General features: G+C 41.6%; 2 protein-coding genes across 2 annotated transcripts in view; one reads left to right on the plus strand and one right to left on the minus strand.

Moving 5' to 3' along the window:
* The window catches only part of CSTF2T (cleavage stimulation factor subunit 2 tau variant), a 5,321-nt gene extending 2,336 nt beyond the window's left edge, over positions 1-2,985 (minus strand). Inside the window, exon 1 of the mRNA XM_006157546.3 lies at positions 1,273-2,985. Within this exon, the coding sequence (XP_006157608.1) occupies positions 1,273-2,905 (1,633 nt within the window). The 5' untranslated portion in view covers positions 2,906-2,985. The remainder of the gene's footprint in view (positions 1-1,272) is intronic.
* LOC102471472 (cGMP-dependent protein kinase 1-like) overlaps positions 1-24,319 on the plus strand; it is a gene marked incomplete at its 5' end in the record, with an annotated part of 641,417 nt that overhangs the window by 273,765 nt on the left and 343,333 nt on the right. The gene's annotated exons all lie outside the window — the stretch shown is intronic.

A 24,319-nucleotide genomic window follows, 5' to 3' on the forward strand; every position in this document is an offset into this window, starting at 1 on the left:
GTAGGGAAATGAAGAGCTTTACTGAATAAAATGTTCTACTATTTATAAAAAAGCCCAATACTGTGAATAACTCTTCCAGATCAACAGGTTCCTAGACACTGATTTTTGAAAAAGATGTTTTTCAAACTCAGAATTAGTACTGAAAAGATGACTGAGAAATATAAAGGTATTGAGAAAGTACTGGGTCTCATCAGAGCAGACTTAAGTAACCCAGTCAATCTTAACAAAGTCGTCACACTCATGGCCAGGCAAGAATTTTGTTGGTCTCTGAAGGGTGGAAAAAAAGCAACCATCAAACCAGATGCGTTCCTTGATTTTCCAGGTAATATAGCTTTAGGAAAAAAAACAACAATTCCAATACCACAAGTTTAAACTTACTCTATTAGCTCTAATGTTTTAAAATAATTCCAAACACTAAAACAATGTTTAACCTAATAAGCATTCTACTGTCCCCATCCCACCCCCATAGGATTTTGTATTTTAAATGTTTTACAAAAAATATGTTTTAACTTTCAGGCAAATTCTTATTTTGTTATACAACCCAAAATGTTAAACTACCTGTACATTACCATTTTAACAAGTCACCTGTTAGTCTTTATGTGCAGTGTTCACAAATTTTTACTCCATATTTTAAAAGTGTAGTTAACATACTTTAGACACATATTGCTGCATACTCTTTGTAATCTTATTTGGTATAATCATGTTCAAAGTTATTTCTGTATAATTACAGTGACTTAAAGTGAACAACCCACTCCCTCCTCCCCTGTACTCAAAATTAAAAATAAAAAGGAATACTGCAAAAAATAGACAGGATTAGGTTCTAAGACAAAAGGAAACCCTAATCATTCAAGTGTGGGGATGCAGATGTTAAGCTTTCTGCATCCATTCTCTATGCTACAGAACAGACCTTGACTCTGTAGCCAAGTATTTGTAAAACCTTTCAAGAAGCTCCTGTGGATTTCTGGATTTGTTCCTTTAAAATCAGAATACTCTGCCTTTGCTCAGGAGGCAGCATGGCAATCTGATCTGCGGTCAGCTGAAGAACCTGCATGATCAAAGCTGCCTTTTCTTGATCCTGTGGAGTTACCTGGCTCTGCCCAGGACTAAAACTGCTAGGTTGACCTCCAGCTTGCTTGCTTGCCCCCTGCATGCCTGTTCCTTGTATGCTCACTCCTTGCATGCCTGCCCCCTGCATTCCTCCTTGCATCCCTCCTCCCTGCATACCTGCCCCTTGCATTCCTCCTTGTATTCCTGCTCCCTGCATACCGGTGCCTGGCATTCCTGCACCCTGCATGCCTGCTCCCTGCATTCCGGCTCCTTGCATGCCTGCCCCCTGCATGCCAGCTCCAGGATTCCCCACCCCTGAAATGCTTGGGACCTGTCTGTGTCCCTGTGGGCCACCTGCTCCCATACTAATGGGCCCAGGACCCTGGATTCCTCCAGCCATGGGGCCTCTTGAACTGGGGCCAGGGCCCCTCATCTCCAGTCCTCTTGCATCCATGCCTCTTGCTTCCATCCCTCTGGTTTCCATTGCACAAGGTTCCATTCCTCTTCGCTCCATTACTCGCGTCTCTAAGACCTCAGTTTCCATAGCTCGAGCCTCCATCGCTCGAGAATCTCTGCTCCCTCTACCATCCATCGGTAGACCCCTCTGATCTATCATGGGCCCTCTGGGTTCTCCAAGTAGCAGTCTGGGATCTGTTATTGGCCCTCCTCTCATCTCATGTGAGGAAGGGCCCCGGCTATCATGACCAGAGGCGTGGTGCATGGGCGGGCCCTGATGTGGTGGGCCCAGGTAACCTCTGGGCTCTACTTCTCCAGTGACTGAAAGCAAAGTCCCTCCACGTGGATCATTTGGAGCATCTCCTAGCAGTCCTCGAGGAGGCAGGCCACCAGCAGTCATGGGTCCACGAGGCATAGGAGCTCTGGGATCTGACATCTGCACTTGTGCCCGTTCTAAAGGCACCGGTCCAACCCCAGCCATTCCAACCTGGGGCTGCATTGCTCCTCCAGGAGTTAGGGAACCAGGACCAGGTCCAGGAACTGCAGCTGGAATTGGCCCTGGAGCTGGAATTCCACCCTGGATAGGAGTCTGCATCAAAGGAGGAATGTCCTTCACAGGTCTTCTAGCCAAATGCTGAGGCTGAGGGGCTGGAGGATTCTGCTGGTTCATCAGAACATTAGGTCCTGGGCAAAGCCCAGGGCCAGGGCCAGGGCCAGGACCAGGGCCAGGGCCAGGGCCAGGACCAGGGCCAGGGCCAGGGCCAGGGCCAGGGCCAGAGACAGGCTGAGATTTGCCTGGGATGAGTGGCGTAACATGTATCTTGCGATGCAGAATTTTCAGAGCAATCTCTGGATCCATGATTCTCATTACTACTTGTGCCTGCAACAGCGCATAAGCCAGTTGCGGGTTCTGAAGTAACATATTTCGAGCTTCTTGGTGACTGTTTTGGACACAGAGCTTCATCTGTTTCATCAGCTCAAACATCTGCTCGGGAGGAAGACTGGCGACTGCTCTGGTAATCGATTCAGGGGCGTCTTCCGGATCGATTGGGTCCCCATAGGGTGAGTCAATAATGGGCGCCGCAGGCCCTAGACTCTTCAACTCCTCCTTGTTCTTTTCACTGGCTGCATTGTCCACCCGAAGCGCTCTCCCACTGAACTCCCGCCCATTGAGGTTACGCATGGCACTGAGCGCAGTCTCCTGGTCTTGGTACTCGCAGAAGCCATAACCCTTGGGTTTCCCCGTCTCTCTATCGTATACCAGCCGGAAACTGACAACAGAACCAACCTCTGAGAAAATGTCCTTTAACTGCTCCTCAGTTGCCTCATAGGGAATGTTCCCCACGAACACAGAACGGAGTGATCGATCCATTGCCGGGTCTCTCACCGCCAAACTCGACATGATTCCGGCGGTGCGAACAGCGGATAGCCGATTCCTCCCAAAGCCGTCCTTGCGACTCACACTTCCGCCGGGCAACGGAAGCTGCTCTCAAAAATCCGGACGGAAACCTTTGTCGTTCACTTGAATCGTTCCCCCAGGCCGCGAAACCTGCGTCTTTATGTCCCACTAACAAATTTAACTAATGCTTTCCGTCCCTAATCTTTCATGGTTCTGTTAGCGCCTTTTTACTGAGACGCATTATTCCTTTCCCTTCTCGTATTCTGCAGACTTTCGCCCCTACACTCTCACTGCGACAGGCTTGGCGCCAATTTACCATAGTAAAGATGGCCGTCCCGGCTTCACCATGGCAACTGAGAAGGTCCGCCTTCCTTGACGTCAAGGGCAGTTGCGCTTCCGTTCTACCGGCGGGAAACCGCCAACCGAAAGCTGGTTTAGGGCTGCGTTTGTTTCGTTTGTTTTAAGATAGCGATTTCTATTGTATTATATTTAAGCTGTATTTATCACAGTCTAGACAACGAGACCAGAATGTACACAGCATAGCACGGAATTTATATTTACATCCTTGAAATACAAAAGAAATAGCTCTTTTTTAGAAAAAAACAACGTTTGGATATTAAAGGGCTAGCAATATAAACTGAAGCATTTGCTAGCTGCATCCCCGCCCCCACCCTGTCGCTTTGTGTAGCCGCTGTTGATAGGTGGCCCATATTTCTAGGCTTTTATCTGTGTACATTGGTAGCGTTTGTGCTATTAATAATATTACGGGCTTTTTTCTTAATAATACTACGTGATTTTAATATTAATTAATGATTAATAATGAGTAGCATTTTCTGGCCACAGAATATGGATTAAATTTACTTGATCATTTTTATATTGTGAGCATTTAGATTCATTCTGATTTCTCTTAAAAATTACAAGACAATGATTCCATCACCTTTATTATGGAGAAAGGATTGTGGTAGAGTTATTTCTCTGCTGCTGATAGTTTTGCAAGCAGAAATCAAAACACATTTTGAGGTTGATTAGTAGCAACTTAAGACCTGCTGTTCTACCACATACCCAGCCTATTTGACATTAGAGCTGAAGCTCCTCCAGAGGACTAAATTGTCCAAGTCAAGCGTCTTGTGAAAGGCAAAGTCAAGTTGTTCTGGCTTAGCTGTGGGGAGAAACTGCCCTACATTAGCCACTGGCAACGTACTGAATACTATAATCGTAGCTAGTGTGGGGACTAGCAGATGGCATAATGGTTGCATTGCTGGACTCCCATGTAGTGACCCCGGTTTGAGTCCTAGACTTGGCAGCCTCAAAGGGATGCTGGGTGTGCCCAAGATCCTGAGAGAATAGAGGAGGAGGGATTGTGGCATAGCTGTCCCCATGGAGGGTGATTTCTTGCTTTCGGGCTCTTTGTTAAGCCAGTGCTCCATACCGTATAACAAAAATCTCTCATAAAAATAAATAAATAAATAAAAATAACTAGTGTGATTGAGGAACCAAATTTTATTTATTATTAATTTAAATATAAATACATGTTCAGCTCGGCTATGAGAATACTTTTTAGCATTTGGAACAACTTAGATATGGAATCTACTCTTTCAGTAAATTTTATGAATTCTAAATAAAGTTATTTCTAGTTAAAGTTTGTGTATGTTGTACATATACATTACATGCAAGATGTTGAAGACCTAAGTACAAAAACTATAAAAATACCATATTAATATCATCATTACATTTAATAAATACACAATTATACACATATTCATTGTGTATTATTTACATATTAAATAATGTTTTTTTTATATTGGGTTAAATATATATTTTGACTAATATAACTCATTATATCTTTTTTTTTTTTTTTGGAGACGTTTTTGCTATAGGGCGCGTGCGCTCGCCAGACAGACAGAAAGCAAGAAATTACCCCCCAGAGGGGATGGCCACACCACAATCCCTTCTCCTCCATTCTCCTCTTGGGATCTTGGGCATGCACGCACACGCGCTTGGCATGAGTTTTAAGCCACCAGGTCCAAGACGCGAACCGTGGTCGACTGAATGGGAGTCCAGCGACATAGCCATTACGCTAACTGCTGGTCCCCAAACTCATTATATCTTTTAATGTGACTATTAGGAAACTAGAAATTATATGTATAGACAGTACTAAATGTCTGTGGGCTACATTGCTCCAGAGCCAGTTTTAAATCCAAAAGAGTGAATCATTTTATTCTAGACATATTTTCTTAGGGGATTATGAAATTAAGTTTCAGCAGAAAATTGCATTGGATATTTTGAGTATACTAGTACAATGAATAGATTTGAAAGTAATATGATGGTTTAGTTACACATTAGACAAAGTGTCCACTTACCCTCAAGTGTTTTAGTAGTTGTTTATAATTGTCTTGGACAGGAACCAGCAGGTGTCATAGTGGTTAAGACACTGGACTTCCTCATGGCCAAGCACTGTTCAAGTCTTAGACCTAGTGGCTTGAAAATCACACCAGGCACATTTGCATGTGTGACTCACTTTCCCTCTCACTGTGTCTTTCTCCCTTTCTCTCCAGTGAGCCCAGGCACCCTATGGCAAAAACCTTAGAAACAATATCACCAAAAACAATTAATACCTACTCATGATGATATGTACTTATATCACTTTAAAAAAGTCTTTTTGTCAAACAAAATTGGACCTACTAGTATTGTTATTTTTCTCTGTTTTTCCTTTAAAATATGTTTTCTTCATTTATGATGGTGTGCATGTGCACACACCTGAGAAAAAGAGAGGGAGAAAGAGAAGCTCTCTCCACCAGGTCCGATCATGCAACAGTTTCCTCCCTCTAGTCCTCCAGCCTACCAGATCCTGGGAACATGCACATGAGCCTGGCATGTTTTACTTTTAAGCTGATCAGACTGGATTTTGAAGTGCCATAACCATGTAGGGCCCAGCTTCTCTTGAGCATCGTATTACTGTGACACTGCAGACACCTCATTCATACACACACCCCATCACCACCACCACCACCACCAGCAGCAATTCCTTTACTGGGATCAAGGGTTAAGAATGGTATCATTTCTTGGAACCAGCAGTTAGCGTAATGGCTATGTCACTGGACTCCCATGTAGTGGACCGCAGTTCAAGTCCCAGACCCAGTGGCTTAAACTCACACCGGGCACATGTGCATGAGTGCCCAAGATCCCAAGAGGAGAATGGAGGAGTAGGGATTGCAACGTGGCCATCCCCTCTGGGGCATGATTTCTTGCTTTCTATCTCTCTGTCTTCCTGGCGAGTACATGTGCCCAATAAGAAAAAACCTCTCCAAAAAAAGGGGGGAAAAAAAAAGAATGGCATCATTTCAGAAAACTAAAATTAATTTATTTCCTTCCCATATCATCCTTAACAAAAAAGAAGCCACACCTTTTTATACACATTGTCAAAGACAATCTAATCATTGAATACATGTATTTGTGTATGCATTAAATGTAGTAATCTGAGATAGTAATAAACTAAGAAGGTCACACAGTTTATCTGAGGGTGCTTCTTTACTGCTACTACTTATAATGTCTAAACCAATGGTTCTCACACTTTAAGATGCTTTAAAACCACCTGGAGCCACAGTTTATTCAGCCAGATCCTGGGCCCTGCCATGGCGACGCAGGCAGTAGAGTGCCACTGCACAGAGCAGGAGCCACGTAGAAGACCGTGTTTTGGATCTTGGCACTGAACACGTGCACGTGGACCTGACTGGCTGGAAGGGGGTGCAGAGAATCATCTTGTGACAAATCCTTGTCAAGGGTGCCTGTATCACATGTACTCTCTCCTTCTCTCGAGAAATAAATAATGTTAAAAAATAAGTCAGTTTCTGATTTAGTAAATTTGGCGAATTTGCATTTCAAAAATTTCTCAGCTGAAGCTGCTGGTCTGGGGACCTTTAGGAATCAGCCTTAAGAATTTGAAGTTTTGTTTTGTTTTGTTTTGTTTCTTTGTTTGCATCAAGCCAAACTAAATTTAGTACACTCTGTTAAATGTGTGAAGTATAGGTGGTTAAAAAAAAAAAAATCTCTTGAGCCAGCCCTGTAGCCAGCTTGGTTAAGGAGGGCCCAGTCTCGCATGGCTGACTGTAGTTGGCATCCTGGCCCTGGCAGCTAAAACAATGCACCAGATGTGGTTGCATACATTTCTAAAATCCCAACAGGATGGGATGAAGGCAAAGGGATTGTAGCATGACTATGCTCTGGTGGAAACTGCTTCTCCCCTCCACCTCACTCCCTGTTTCTGTCTGACTTTGGTGAGCACATGCATCCTTGGACAGTTTTTAAAAATGTATTTTTTAACTTTTCATGCTGACCTAGTTTAGCTAGTCTGTGCTGACCCCTCAGTGAAGGTACTGTGGACTGGAAGACCGGGTGAACACAGAGTAGTAGCTGAGGAACTCTGGCGACAAACCGAAAGGAGACGTTATGACTGGAATACACCATTTGTCATTGGTTTTCCATATTCGCTTTAGTCCCCCTATCCCAAACTATGAGAATGATTTGATAGCCCCCTTCATATAGGACTGGTATGACCCAGGATATAACTCAATGCCCAGGACACCTAAATAAATATTTATTATTAATGGAGTGGCCCAGAATCACCAACTACTGTAGGAACCTACCAATACATATTTTGCATACATGTAACTTGGAAGAACGTCTGTTATTTTATACTGCCTTTTTCTTTTTTAATTTGCCAGATGAGATGTGCACTCACTGAAGAGAGAGACAAAGAGAAAGAGAAAATGAGAAAGCTTGGCTTTACTCCAAGCTTATTGTATCAGAAACACACAGACCTATTTTAATGAATCCTCTGGGTAATACTAATGCAGGCTAAATTTGAGAACCACTGCAATGAGGAATGGTCATGCCATAATTCTTTCTCCATTGCTCCCCCTATTTTGGATTGGGTAGCCACCAAGTCTACAATTCTGAGCACGGCCGGCCATGTGGGAATCCAGAGCTTTAACCACCACACCACCTGCCAGCCCCCATCTTCTTAGCTATTGCTCATACTGTTTCTTTGTGCAAATACCTTCTTTCCCCTCTTCTCATTGCCTATGTTTGAGTCCTTTTGTCCTCAGTGCTCATTTCAAAGACTTTCTTCTTAAATTATTCGTTTGGTACCCTTTACCTTCTACTTGTATTACAAGTATAAATATTCTTGAATTACCACTAAAGCATAGAACTCACATCTGATTTGTATTCTTTTTTTTCTTTTTGAAGAGGTTTTTTTTGCTATAGGGTGCGTGCACTCACCAGATAGAGAGAAACAGAGAGACAGAAAGCAAGAAATCACCCCCCAGGAGGGATGGCCACACCGCAATCCCTTCTCCTCCATTCTCTTCCCAGGATCTTCGGCACACGCACACACACATGCGCATGGCATGAGTTTAAGCCACTGGGTCCGAGACTCAAACCATGGTCGACTACATAGGAGTCCAGCGACATAGCCATTATGCCAACTGCTGGTCCCTGGTTTGTATTCTTCACATTGTTTAGTCCAGTGTCTTCTAAATTTCTAGCACAGGAACTATTTGTAAATTAATGCAAGACCACCTAATAACAACAGAATACAAATGTTAACCAAATGGTAATTGAATGCTTTTAATGTACAAAATACTGTTCTGTGGGTCCTCACATCTATTCTTTATTTTTAAATTTTGCTATGGGGCATTTGAACTCACCAGAAAGAAACAGAGAGAGTGAGAGAAAGAATGGGGAAGTGAGAAAGCAAGCCACCAGGTCTGGGACTTGAACTATAGTCAGCCACGTGGGAGCCTAGACCCTTAACCACCATGCTACCTACTGGCCCCCCTCACATCTATTCTTGACAACAGTCACATGAAGCATATATAATTTATCCTGATTTTAGAGATCTATAGAAACTCAGAGAACTATTACATAGAACTTTACCCAACAATGGGCTCACTCTAAGCCCTTAACAGGGGGGAGGCCCTTAGATAAATACTGGATATAATATCTAATCCTCTCAATAACCAATCCAAGATAAGTGGTCATAGTATCCGTTTATAGCGTAAAGGAACCGTTGCACAGAGGAGTTAACTAGTGTGCCTGAGATAACTGGCAAAGCCCAGCTTCCACTGAAGAAGTCATCATTTTGTTCACTAAATCAAGGTCATGAATTATTGTTCTCTCTTAAATCAGTTGCCCAAAGACACATAATTAGTGAATGACAGAGGCACAGCTTAGAACCCGATCTCCTGAATGTAAACTTCCTGTTTCACAATCAGTACAGTAATCACGGGTTGTCGAAGTCTGGACACAGGCTTTCCTGGCCTTTCTCCTGATTGTCTCTGAGTGTTACTAATTGCGATTTTGACATCATAATCAGCACTGTGGAAACAGATGGATGGTTAGGTACAAAAGACTGAAGCAATTGAGAAAATGTTTTCTTTTTCGTTCTGTAGGGCTATGGTTACACATTACATAAAGGTTTTTTTAAAACAACCAGTTAGATAGATAATGAATGGATTTTGCATAAAAGTGAAAGTTTCCATGTTTCTCAAACCCCAAGTTAGGTCGGTCTGTGACATTTTCCCCCAGATGTTAAATGTATTTAATATGAAACAACATGCAGAGGAACAGATAGTAAATTTCATTTACTTCTATGTGGGATGAATTGCTTTTACTGGCAAGCCAGAGAGTACATGAAGTTGGGACAAATAGGAATATACCATTCTAGCACAAGAGGTGGGACAAAGCCAAACGTTCCCTCTGGAAGAGATTGTGTAGTCCAACTCCATTTTTATTTCTTAACTGATCAAGAAAATGAGGCCCAGGGGAAGGGAAGGGACTTGACCAGGGCCAAATGACTAATTACTGGCCTAGATTGTAATGGAATCTAGATATTTTTTTTTAAAATTAATTTGCCGGAGAACACATGTGCTTGCCAGAGAGAGAAACTGAAAAAGCATCCCTATGCGGCATGGTCACATGGAACTCCTTTTCTTCCACTTCTCTTTCCTTTTGGGATTTTGGGCACATGCTCCTGGCATGTTTCTCAAGCCACTATGTCTCGAATTGTAAAGTTGGTTATGTGGAATCCAGCCACCTAAACCACCATGACACAGGCTAGCCTGAACTTGTCAAACTTTTCCACCTGAACTCTGCTTCTAGCGCTTCTTAGAGATAGTGAAGTGAAGGGGTTAGGAGCACAGATAAGAGCACAGACTTTAATGTCAAGAGAGATCGGGACCAGCAGTTAGCGTAATGGCTGTCACTGGACTCCCACGTAGTTGACCATGGTTCAAGTCCTGGACCCGGTGGCTTAAACTCACACCAGGCGCATGTGTGCCCAAGATCCTGAGAGGAGAATGGAGGAGAAGGGATTGCGGCATGGCCATCCCCTGTGGGGGGTGATTTCTCACTCTCTATCTCTCTGTCTGTCTGGCGAGTGCACGCGCCCTATAGCAAAATTACCTCTCAAAAAAAAAGAAAAAAAAAGAGAGATCTGGGTTGGCTGTGTAGTTCAAGATGTAACTGTGTGCTTCCATTTCTTCATTTTTAATTTTATTGTATTTTTTTCTCTTTTAATTGCCAGAGGGAGGGTGCATGTACTCACTGAAATAGAGATAGTGAGAGAGGGGAGAAAGCACCCCTACTCCCATGGAGCATGTTCATTCTGTGATCCTTTCTTCTCCATTCCCCTTCTGTCAGGATCCTGGGCACATACACACATGTGCCTGGCATGTTTTTCAAACTGGTGGGGCTAGGACTAGGACTGTGTGGTTGGTCATGTGAGATCCAGCTCCCTTAACCACTACACTGTGAGGCTGGCCCCAATTTCTTCGTCTTTTAAATGAGAATGATTTCATTTGTGCTGGATTGTTCTATGGACCACATATTTATTTTTATCATTGCCTGTATGATAATGATTAATCTGCATTCGTTATTTAGTAGTATTAGATAAAGCAGTATCGTAAGTGGAAAGAGACGTGACTTCTATTCTAATAGTATTTATTTGTATGCCATTTATTTGCTGTTTATTTATTTTTATTTTTAACATCAAGGGAGTTGGGTTGGGTGAACTAAGGTCTGTTCTCAGATTATATTATTTCAAAATTGTCAGGAGACCACTTTGGGTAACACTATCATTTTAACTTATGGTATATTTGTCATTGAACATGGGCATTATGTAGGCATAATCCCAGTTGCATGAGAATTTGACTGATCATCATGTTGTCCACTGTTTTTTTTACTAAGCTATGAAGTGTGCTCTTTTTTTTTTTTTTTTTTTTAATAGTTTTGGCCTTAGGATGTTTACATGTGCTGGAGAGAGAGAAAAAGAGAGAAAGAGACATAGAGAGGGAATGAGAAATCACCCCTGGGAGGATGGATATGCCACAATCTCTTCTCCTTCATTCTCTTCCTGAGATCCTGTGTACACACATACACATCCAGTGTGAATTTCAAGCTACCAAGTCTGGGACTTGAACCATGGTCAGCTATATGGAAGTCCAGCAATGTAACTGCTACACCATTTACTCGTCTCTGAATGCACTCTACATATCCAGTGGCTGAAATGTCACTGATTCATCCTTATTTAAAGGGCTTTCTGAACTTTGTGGGGGGGATACAGACTTCTCTAACACCACATAGGTCTGCCATACAAGGTGCCGATTGGAACATATAGTATTGTCAAGATGTCATTGGGACTATTACTTTTGAGTGTGCTCTGGCAGACACAAGCCATTTTCAGACACAGAAAGCCTTAACTAATTGGACAAGAAGCAGATCTCCCTTGTTCTTGCTTTACACCGTCACCTGAAAGAACACAGATAAGGGAAGGCTCCTCAGAAACTGTAGAAAGGTCCAAACCCTGACACTAGGTCTGAAAAAAGATACCCTGTGTAAGATAAACAACTCAATCCAATACTCAACCCCAGGGAAATGTCTGAAAATTAGGCTGACGTCTCTCTTTTGAGACTAGATGGCCTGAGAATAAGCCTGTGTTTATACCAAGTAATGCAGAAGAGGGCTTTCTGGAGCATTTGACTAGAGGCTTAGATCGTTAAAAACAACAAAAAACAATGCCACAGAATGTATTTTGGATTCATTATCACAGTTGAACAGGCCTTGAAAAACATTACTTCAGGAGTGCCAGTTTAAATTTGCCATGTATCTCTAGATTTTCCAGAGTCAGAAATTAGATGAAACATAAACCCCCAAGTTTATAAATGTGTAGTAGCTAGCACTTTTTGGAATAAGTACAGAAAGCAACTTTGACAAACAAAGAGGGTGGTGGAATTTTAATGATAGTTTGTATCTCCTAGAACCCCAGATAGTATCTTAGTTTGCTAGGGCTGCTATAGTAAAATTCCAGCTTGGATGGCTTGAACAATAGGAATGCATTTTCTCACCGTTCTGAAGGCTGGAAGTCCCAAATCAAGTTGGCAGCAGGTTTCCTTTTCCTGAGTCCTCTCTCCTTGGCTTGCAGATGGCTGCTTCTTTGTGTTTGTTTTTGCCATAGGGTATGCATGCTTTCACTGGAGAGAGAGAGTCAGAGAGAGGGAAAGTGAGAAATCACCTGCAGAGGGTATGGCCATGCTGTTGCGCATCCCTTCTCCATTCTTCTCTTGGGATTTTGGGTGTGCATGCACATGCACCAAAGTGAGTGTCAAGTCACCGGGTCTGGAACTAGAACCACGTTCTGCCATGTGGAGGTCCGGCACCTTCACCATCACACTAGCTTCTTAGCGTGTCCTGATGTCCTGATTGGCACTTTCTTCTATGTGTAGTCACTCATGGTGTCTTTTCTTCTGGACACTCATCATATGGGATTAGGGTCTCAAATTGATGACCTTACTTAACTTCAGTTACCTCTTTAAAGCCCTATCTTTAAATATGCTCACATTAGGGGTTAAGGCTTCAATATACTAATTTTGGAGGGATACAATTGATTTCATAACACAGTAATACAGTAATCTTTAGGAACAGAAGGAATGGGTATTTATAAATCATTTGGGATAAACTATTTCTACTTTGCACATTTGTGGTGGTTCTTCTCTATTGATGTCTGTCCACTAGTTCATCGCCATTCCAGTTTTCTGGAGAGAGAATCTAAGAGCCCAGCTTTACTTAGTGATCTATGCATGATTCAGTTTTACCTGGGAAAGAGACTGGGACCAGCAGTAATAGTGAGACTATTTCATAAGCCTATGTAGGGTCCTGGTAATCAGCTGGAGGAAGAGGAACCCACCCACTCTGGCATGGCCCAGGGTTAACCACATTTACCTGCCAGGTCATGGAGAAGTGTAGTGTCTGTTTATAATTAGGTACAGATTTTCTCTAATTTTTTCCCCTTCATTCATGATAGAGTGTGTGGACATGCACAGAAGTCAGAGAGGTAAGGGGGAGAAATGAGCGCCCCTCTGGAGGGTCTGATCTTGCCACAGTGCCTTTACTGCAGTCCTCCAGCCTCATTGGATCTTGAGTCCTCCTGCGTATTCACTATAATTCAGGCTAACAGAGCCAGGGATTCAAACTGCAGTCGCCAGCTGAGATCCAGTTTCTCTTGAGTCGTTCCTTACCGCTGTGCTATGCAGCCCACTCAGATTTCGACTATTTTAAATGATGCAGTTATGGTGCTAACAGCTGAATATCTATCCTAGTTACCATGAATTACGAAAATAGTCATTGGTGACTTACTTTTGTTTAAGAGTAGAGTATTGGGACCAGCAGATGGAATAATGGCTATGTCGCTGGACTCCCATGCAGTCAACCACAATTCAAGTCCCGGTCCTGGTGGCTTAAATTCATGCGGGCGTGCCCAATATCCTGAGAGGAGAGTGGAGGAGAAGGGATTGCGACATGGCCATCCTCTCTGCGGTGTGATTTCTTGCCTTCTGTCTCTCTGTCTTTCTGGTGAGGACACGTGCCCTCTAGCAAAATACTTTAAAAAAAAAAAAATAGAGTGCCTAGGGCTAGCAGTTGGTGTGGTGGTTAAGGGGCTTGATTCCTACATAGTTGACCATGGTTTGAGTCCTGGAGCTGGTGGCTTGAAAATCAGGCCACACACATGTACACTACCCCAAATCCCGGAGGAGAATGGAGGAGACAGGCTTGTGATGTGACTATCCCCTCACTTTCCCTCTCACTATCTCTCTCTGGCAAGTGTCAGCTAGTCAGTCATTTCCAACATATCTATAGCCAGAGAAAGTTTATCTACAATATTCTTCTAAATCATTCTCTGCGTTTTTGCAGAAATAAAATATTAGTTCCCAAACTGAATCATTTGTTTGGTATGATATAAAGTAGTAAAGAAACATTTAAGTACTAATTCACAGTCTTTAGAAAGCTCACACTCAATATAATGCATGATTCTCTTGAAGGCAAAGAGAGTATACATTTTGAAATATCAAACTCTTCCATCCCTCATATAAAAATATTGATAATAGTATTCTTGTCAGTTTAATGACATAATAATAAATAGTGACAACTCTTCCACTTATTATCATCCTCATCACTGTCATCTGACATTTATGTTGAAGTAGCTGAATATACTTTCTCACAGAGCAGTACAATGAGAGAATTTCCTCTCCCTGGCCTCCAGGTGTTTGCCAATTCCCTCCTGGCTCTCGCTAACAAAACAAGTGCCTGCAGGGAAATGGGGAGGTGTAAATGACCTATTCCTCTGGAGCTCAGTCTTTTGTTAGTTGTGAAATTGGAATTGTGTGCCTTAGCCCAAGGCCCATGAGGGGTCCAGGAAAGAGAAGCTGATGCCTGCAGGGAAAATAAAGCAAGTGCAAAACTTTCCCTGCCCATTTAGTGGTCTGGAGTTCGCTGCCAAGGTCCAGGAGTGTATAATTCGTTCTCACCAGCAGGACTTCCACAGACAGGCAGGGTTCCAAGAAGTCCTCCAGAGAGCAGGTGTCCGCAGATGGGGAGGGGAGGTGCAGCCAGGGCACCGGTGGTGGGGCCAAGAGAGGGCACGGACACATATGCATCTCCAGCAGGAAGAAAACTGACCTGCTGTATTTCAGATTGGCAATGGCCTTTTAACTTTAGGGTGCTCTTCTTTGTTATTCGACCAGAGTCTCTTCAGCATCGATTTCGTAAATACTTACTGAGCCTCTACCATTTTGAAGCAGACACCGAGTTAGATAATATGTGGACTGAAGTGTGACTCATGCTTTCAGCAGAACTTTCACTAGAAACTTTTATTAGCTTGTCTCTTGAACTTCCTTTCACTGAAGATTTATGGTGTTCAGATTCAAGTGTGTGGCAGAACATCTGTGCCTGCAAGGAGTTTCCGTTCTGTCAGACAAGATCGAGAATACAGGATAGGAGCAGACAGTTTCCAAATGCATTTTTGATTTGTTTGATTTCCCGAGAGGTATAGAGAAAACAAAAATATAAATACTGTTTATCCATTGACTGTCTTGGTGAAGTTGGAGATGAAAAGGATTTTTTTTTCTTAGTAAAATTGAAAAGCAGTTCAGAGCCTTCTGTGGAATGTCAGGGCCATTTAAATTTTAATGACCCAAGAGAGGCCTGAGAGGAGGCCTTGTGTACTCATGGGGTGATTGCCCAAAAGCCACGTTTTAGTTCACAGTAAACAATGAAGCTGCTAACTTTACAATGTGACCTCCCACCTTGGGATGTTCTTCAGCCCAGGATGCAACCTTTAAGGTATAATTCATCAGTGGCCTGCGTTATTTTACACAGACTAGTGTTGAGTTCCTGACACACAACTTGTAGCCTCCCCTCTCTTGCCCTTCTCTTTTATATATATATGTAAACTAACTTTCTTGGCAGTCACTTTTGGTGAGCACATTTTAGGCAACCAGAATCTGTCTCCAGGGTGAATCGTCCTAAATTCTTGGTTCAGATAAACTTTGTCTCACTGATTATGCCTCAGCCTTCCCTTTTTAGGTTGACATTACAGAGAAAAGGACTGCTATTTCTTGTTTCCATGCTAAATGCTGTATAGCTAAATTTACCAAGGACACGATTCTGATTTTTAATTGATTGCATTCCACGCTTAACTTGTATAACTGGCAGCCCTGCATGCTCCCCTCTATCAAAAAGCAGGAACCGTGGGCAAGTCTGTTCTAGACTTCATGATTGCGAGGACATTGATTCAATGAGCAGCTTATTGACCGAGACAGACATAAAGAGATAGGAACAAAGCGTTCCCGAATAGGGTATGATAATGCCACAATTCATTCTCCATTTCTCCATCTTTTTGGGAGTTGGGGCATGTACACCCAGGCACTTGGCATTTCCAAGTTTTCCAAGCCACTGAAGCTGGAATTTGAACTGTGATCAGCCATGTGGGAGCTGACTCATTAACCACTAGCCATGAGGCTAGCCCAAATTACTGTCCTTTTCTGGCTAGAAATCTTTTTTTGAGAGAGAGATTTTTGTTATAAGGTGCATGCACTTGTTGGAGAGGCAGGAACAGAAAGTGAGAAATCACCCCCCTCTTCAGGAGGGATGGCCATGCTGCAGTCCCTTCTCCTCCATTCTCCTCTCTGGGTCTTGGGCATGCATGCACATGACCCTGGTGTGAGTTTTAAGCCACCAGGTCCAGAACTTGAACCATGGTCTACTATGTGGGAGTCCAGTGACGTAACCAGTATGCCATCTGCCGGTCCCCTAGCTAGAAATCTTAAACTCTGATCTTTCAGCATGATTTGTTTTCTTTTTTCTCTCCTTTTCTTTTCTTTTTACTTTCTTTCTTTCTTTTTTTTTTTTTTTTTAAGAGGTTTTTGCCTTAGGGTGCATGCAATTGTCAGAGAGTCAGACAGACACAATGATAGGGAAAGTAAGAAATAACCCCCAAGGGGCATGGCCATGCCCAAACCCCTTCCCTTCCATTCTCCTCCCAAGATCCTGGGCACATGTGCACACATTCCTGGTATGATTTTTAAGTCACTGGGGTTCGGTACTCAAACCATGGTAGGCCATTTGGGGGTCCAGCAACATAACCGCTATGCCATCTGCTGGTCCCTCAGCATGATTTCTTGAATATAGTATTTAAGTACAGCATGAATAAAAATACAATCAGACGTATTACTTGACTAAATTATTACAACAATATTTAAATACCATTGGTACTTTAAGCAACTAATATAAATATGAGATTACTTTCGTCCCTCAGTTTCTGAGCACAAGTGAAATATCTTAACATCTTGCTTAATCAGGGATGATGAGATCAATGCATTGACATGCTGTGCTAGTTTGATTTACTTTCTGACCTCTTCTTTTACTCAAATTATAAGTCTATGTGCTCCATGTTGTCTAGGAGCAAGAGAGTTTCATGTTCCTAGAGAGGAGTTTAGGGAGTATAGGACCAGCCAGCGGTGTGGTGGCAAAGGTGTCTGGATCCCATATGGCCAACTGTGTAGTTCAAGTCTCAGGCCTGGCAGATAGAAGATCGTGCTGGGCATGAGTGAGGACATACCCAGAATCCCAAAAGGAGAGTGGAGCAGGGACTGTAGTGTGGCCATCCCCCACAGGAGGTTCTTTCTCACTTTGCTGCTGCTGCTCTCTCTCTCTCTGTCTCTCTCTGGCAAGTGTATGTACCCGAAGACCCCCTTGTGTTTGGTTTCCCTCCTGGTGTCTCTAAGGTAGTTCTGATTGCTTACCTCAAAACTATAGCATTTTTTGGTCTATTTCCTTTAGAAGACAACTAGCACTTTTTCCTGCATGTGGGAGGTATCTTTCAGTACTTGCTGGTGCTTGGGTGAGAAAATGAATGAGATGGATTATTGAAAAAGTTAAGTTGAGGAGAATCTTTGAGTGATAGATAAATATAGAAATAAACATTTTAATTGAGTAGATCCAGAGTGGCAAAGATTGCAATAAACCATGGCAGTAATGAGTTTAAATTAGTTTCTTCTTTAAATTGTCTTTCTATATACATTATAGGGGAGGAACAATATATCTTTCTCGGGCACCCTGGGTTTGTAGCTGAGGGCCCTACAGCAAAAGGCAAGTTAACAAGAGGGAAGTATACAAATGTATTTGATGTCATTTTTAAGTAAAGTGAAGTGCCTTCATAAAGTAATGAAGATCAAAAGAAACAGGTAAAATCTGAGTTTTTTTTATACTAAGTTAGGTGGAGAGTAGACAGTTAAGAGCTGGATGAAAGGTTACGATGTAATGGTAATAAACTAGGAGAATCTTAGCCTAAGTTATTTGGTTGGATTCTTTCTGGTGTCTTTGGCCTTTGGCTCCTTTCTATGAAAAGGAGGACACCTATCACAGGAGGGTTTTATGACTTGCTTCAGGGAAGGTCAGAAAGCCCTTTCAGGTCTTATGACCTGCTTCAAGGGAGGTAGTTGAAGGGAAGAGTGAAAGTGACGTTCCTGCTTCTGCTGTTTTCTCAAATGCCAAGATGCTATATGTTGGGTTAGTGGATCCTCATCCCCATCAACATTTATGTATTTAAATTATTGTCAACTGTTAATGCTTAATCACAATATTATGTGGAAAATTAAGAGTTTGATATATACCAGTATGGTTATACAATTCTAGAGGTCTTTTTATGAATGGGGATTCTAAAGTATTATTTAATGTTTATCTCTATAACCTAAATGAAATCCATGTGAATCCAAATGGTTATTATTAGATTGATAACACCACACACTGTACGAAGTGCTGTACACACAATTGCTCATTCGCCCTCCACAAAAACTCTATAGAGGTTTTTTGATGGAAGAGGAAACCGTGGCACAGGTTGGCTGATTGCTCAAGGGTGGTACAGCAAGTGAGGGGGAGAGCTGAGATGTGATTGCCAGCATTTTCACTAAGGGAAGTAGTTAATTCCTGAAAGTTTTCACTTAATTTTTTACTGCACTTAGAATAAATGTTTTATTCCCCCAAAGGAAAAAATTCTTTTAAATTTCAATAGCAGCCAAATTTTCTAACTTTTCTTGCCTTGTCAGCTGCCTGTCAGTTTTATAAAGAAGTACAACATAAAACTGTCAGGAATAAACTCTGAAATCTATAACCACATGGCAGAATATTGAAGAATTCTTGCAAAGGGTTATTTTGTTGCTTTTCGTATAGCATTAAACCCAGCTGCCATTTACAAAGGTGATTTACTAGACACCATTTAGCTAATACATTATTTTACCAGGAATATTCATTGTGTTGAGTTCTTTTGTAATCTTTGGTAGTTGCTTACTTATAAAAACAGTGTACCTAGAAACTCGAAATTATTTCCCAGAGAGGAAAAGTTCAATAGAGACCGCTATTAATTTAAGCCATTTCACACTGAAAAAATTATTACAAAGAAAGAAATATTGGGTTGTCGGGAAAGTCAAGATGCATTTTTGCATAGAAAACCAGAAAAATATGTCATGACTTTCCCAATGACCTAATGGATATGGAGTAAAATATACATGGTTCTTTGAGAAAGAGAAAAACTTAATTTGGCAAATTTCATGTTTAGAAGTTCAAAAGGCATTATTTATAAATAGGGCATTAAGATGGATTGGACATTTTTCTAGTTTTAAAAGCAGGACGATGAATACAAGTGTGTTTTGCAGACTCTAAGGCTATGCATTCCTTAGACTTACATAGGTTAATATAATGCAAGTTCAAAGTGCTCGGCACGTCAAAGCACTGAACCCAACACTATTATTCATTGTTTGTAATCATGGAATGGAAACAAGCTAAATATGTCTCCATAGTGATTTGGATAAGTGAATTATATTTATCAAAGTTATAGATTATAAAAATATATTCTCTCTTATAGACTTACCTGCAATTGTTTTAAAAGTGAAGATGACCTATATGTGCTCTTGTGCAATAATCTTATATAGACATATTTATATGAAAAATAGCCTAGGATGAGACAATGTTATTGTATGCCCACATCCTTTTTGATTCCATCCCCTCAAATAAGATGTGCATACCTACATGAGCCATGTATTGGTATATTCCTAAGGTATTTCTCAAAAGACCTCTAAGACACTAATGACAGAAGTTTTCTATGAGCAGGATTACTAGAGTGGTTTATTTCATGGTCTTATATTACTACTGGACTTTATTTACCCTATGCTCCTCAACCCCTCTCTTCATGAAAGCATTTTATTAAAGAAAACTTAGAATTTATTTTTCAACCATTTGCCAAATTTTATATATATAGACTTATTTAGAAATGAAAAAAAAAGGGCTGGCTCCATAGTGCAGCAATGATCCACTGCTCAAGAGAAGCCCAGTTCCACATGGTGACCATGATTCAAATCCCCCAGCCTAGTCAGTCCCAAGCACACTGGACATCCATGCAAGGGCCCAAAACGCAGCAGGCGAGAGGACCAGAGAAAGGGGATCATGTTGTGACCAGACCCTGTGAAGGATGTGCCTCTCCTCTCTCTCACTCTCACATGCGTGTGCCTGTGCTCTATCATGAATAAAGAAAGAAATTGAAAAGAAGAAATGAAAACAAATTTCTCAAATTAGCATGCATCAGAAATACCTGTAGGAACTTACTAAAATAAAGACACCTGGCAGATTAAGTCAAAAACTTTACACATAGAACTTGGGATCTGCATGTAGACTGACCCTCTAGAAAGAGATCTTCGGGGAGTCTGCAGATTCACTTTGAGAAACGTTCCATCTGAACATGATTAGTATTATATTCATGTGGAGAATATTGATGTGTTCTAACAGTCTAAGAAATGACCATCTATTTAAAATAGCATTTATTATCATGATTAATGTTGTTATTATTGATTCTCTATCCCATTGACTTTCTCTCACCTGGAAGAAGGGGGACCTATTGTCATTCTGCTCATCATCTCACCTGGATACTCCCTGCCTTATATCTGAGGGGATGATGAAAAGAGCTCTGATGTGCAAAGTCAGAATGAGGAAACGGTTTAAAATTTTTCTTAGAAAATCGACATAAATGTGTATCACCATTAGTTGGCAGTCTCCAATGTTCCTAGCACTAGTGTTCCAGTAGGGACTGGCCCTGTGGAAGACAGTCTTTCCACAGATGGAGTAAGAGGGCTGATCCTGGGATGGCACAATGCACCACATCCACTGAGCACCCTGTTCCACCGCTATTGTATTGTAGTATGTAGTGAAGCAATCACACAACCATAGGGTCTGAGCTCCCCTGGGAATCTGCCACTGATCTGACGTGCTGCCAATTCTTGCTCTGCATCTTGGTGGGGGGCAGGAGCACAGACCAGGGCCCATCAAGCCATGTACCAGTACTAGTCTGTGGCTGGGAGTTGGGGACCCCTGCCTTTAGTGATATTCACTGAAATAAATTTTATCTATATGCTTATGTGACATTTCTTTTCCTAGGGCTTTCCAAACCTGTCATTAAGCCAGTGAGATTTAAAATAGATGCTCACATCCACTGGGATTATGAGGATGCCAAGCCATTCTATATCCTATTCCCGAGCCTCACCTCCCATGCATGCCGAGCCTCTGCCATGCAGACTCTGAGCTTGTCTCATCATAACTGCCCTGTATTCTTTGCTTTGCAGCATTGTCGTGCTTTATTACCACTTCTGCCAGTGTAAGGAGACACTTCACCGTCTCTCTCTTCCTGCCATCTAGGGTTCCTCTGCTCACCTCTTGCCTGTTCCCGTCTCCTGCCTCTGTGGGGAGTGGGAGAACATTTGCCTTCTATCAGCAATCACACATATTGTTTCACTATCAAGCAGAAACCTGGTTCTTTGAGTTTCCAGTCCATTATCCAGGTTCTGATATCTTCCGTGGAGGATATTGGAATGGTTTCATGTTGGCTTACATTCAAACATAATATTCTCTGTCATTCTGAAACCCACATTTCAAAATTAAACTAAAGTAACTATATCCCCCCAATTTTCTCTGGTGTTCTGACACCTACACATCTGTCCCAAATCCTTTCCAACATTTAACCTAAGATGTCTCCTGGAAACAGATTTACAGGTCACTTACCCGGATAACCTAACATTCCCAGAGTGAGCTAATAGATTAGCCTTCAGGTTCCTTCCTGTAATAGGATACATTGAAACAAGTACATGTGTTTCCATGTAATTGCTATCATTCATTGGGTTGCCAAGGTAACAAGCTCTATGTGAACTATTAGAATCAGTATGGATATAGCTGTTAATACTAAAAAATATGCATTATTCAGCAAGCTTCTTTCTATGCTTACCTAGTTATAGATCTTTTCTTTTTCAAAAGGACAAGAAATGCCCTGACAATTTCATGGAGAGCATATTTAATAAGATGGCCCTTCATAAATAGAATGGATATGTTCCAGAAAAGTTCCCTGTATGCTAAATTTTATTTTCTTATTGACATCTATTATAAAATTAGAGATACTATTTTATTATTTTTTGTTCCTCATAAAATATCATTTGCAGTTAATAATATAGTAAACTTTAAAAATGCCTTTGTATAAAAAAATTATATTTTTTAGAAGTATTCCTATTAGGTAAGTTGCCATATGTGAAAGCAAGTTTTCCCAGATTTTTGTTTTCCCCAGTAGATTAAGTGTTCAAAGAAGAAAGAAAGATAACAGTCCTTGCAAAGAATTCTGATTGATCAAGTTTATATATACATATTTCTTTTAGGTATTCTACAGTAGGAAACTTTAAAGTTTTGTTTGGTTGCTCAGATCCTATTCTTCCACATGGTTCATTAGAAATGAGTAGGTTGAAAACAAGCTTAAAGGAGGCTAAGTAGTAGCCCAATATGCAAGCTAACAATAAGTCATTTGGATTATTGCAGTTTTTATATGGCAATCTTGACACAACAAAGACTGAATGCATTGTGTGAATTTTAGGTTTTGGTACTTGGGACCTAATAACAGCAGATATTTAGATAATAACTGTGACCAGTACATGGGAACATTTGTCCATGATTAACACTGTCTTCCTTTTGGCCAGCTGCAGTGGCACAGGCAGCAATTCTCCTCTATGCTGAAGCCATAGAGGAAGGCCCGGTTCAAATCCCAAGGTGTCCCTGTACACACCAGCACACATGCACCTGCTTGTGATCCTTTTGGTTGAAGTTGGGAATGAATTATGGTTTGAAGACCCAGGTGGTGGTGGTGGGGGGGGCGTTTCGCCACCCAACTCCTCACCTTTGCCTCTTTCTCAGATGGAAGAAATAAATAAACTTATTAGAGAAAAAAAAAAAAGTGCTGAACCAGCCAGTGACATGTTGGTTAAGGTGACTGGATCCTACGTGGCGAACTACAAAGTCCAAGTCTTGGGCCCAGAGACTTAGAAAACATGCCAGGTATGTGTGTAAGCATGACCAAAATCCCAAGAGGAAAATGGAGGAGAAGGGACTGCAGTGTGGCTATCCCCCCTGGGGAGTGCTTTCTCACTTTCCCTCTCTCTGTCTTTCTCTCTGGCAAGTGCATGCAACCTGTAGTAAATTTTTTTTAAAAAAGCGACTTTTGAGGAGCTTTTTTGTTGAACATGAAAATGCAAAAATATTTTCTAATTATCATTTGATTAAAAAGCTTAGGACTTAATCAGTCCTGCCTGATACCAAGTTCCAAGTTGATTGTTACCATCCTAGAGCTGGGGATGAATAGATCAGCCTCATCTCTACCATTATGTGACTCTACCAGGAAAACTAAAGATAAACAGATACTGGTAATAAATTATTTATGACCTCCAGAACAAGAGAAATCCTGAATGTTATTATTGGTTCTTAAAGGGGTTACCATAATAGCTTTCCAGAACATACAATGTGAGACCCAAAGTATAAGTAATAGTTCAGTAATTAAAGATGGAGTCAAGAGTATTCCAGGTAGAGGGGGAAAAAAATCTTACAAAGCCCAGAGTCATATGCAAGCAGGGCATTGCAAACTGGGGGGACACCCCCAAATAATATTCTGCTTGATGAGACAGTATCCATGGCCCCAGTCAGGAAACTGGGAAATGCCAGGTCTTCATCTCAGAGTATCCTACTGCTGCTTTCCCACTCCTTAAAAAAATTGGTTTTAACAGGACCAGCAGTTAGTGTAAAGGCTATGTCGCTGGACTCCCATGTAGTTGACGGTGGTTTGAGTCCTGAACCTGGTGGCTTAAACTCATGCCGGGCATATGTGCATGTGTGCTCAAGATCCCAAGGGGAGAAAGGAGGAGAAGGGATTGCGGCGTGGCCATTCCCCCCCCCCCAGGGGGGGGTTGATTTCTCTCTTTCTATCTCTCTGTCTCTGTCTTTCTGACGAGCACACACACCCTACAGCAAAAACCTCTCCAAAAAAGAAAAAAAAAATTGGTTTTAATTGGTACTCACAAACCAGATGGGTTTAAAATGGAATTAAAAGGAGTGCTTTACCATCTGATTTGTTTCTTCTCTCTGTTGACCTCCTTTGAAGTAAATGTACTGCACTATTTGTTAATAATGTTGCTTTCTGCAAAACAGAAAAACCTTGTCAGGATTGAGGGCACA

This window comes from Tupaia chinensis, unplaced genomic scaffold, assembly GCF_000334495.1.
Source record: "Tupaia chinensis unplaced genomic scaffold, TupChi_1.0 Scaffold000546_1, whole genome shotgun sequence".
NCBI classification, from domain to species: Eukaryota; Metazoa; Chordata; class Mammalia; order Scandentia; family Tupaiidae; genus Tupaia; species Tupaia belangeri.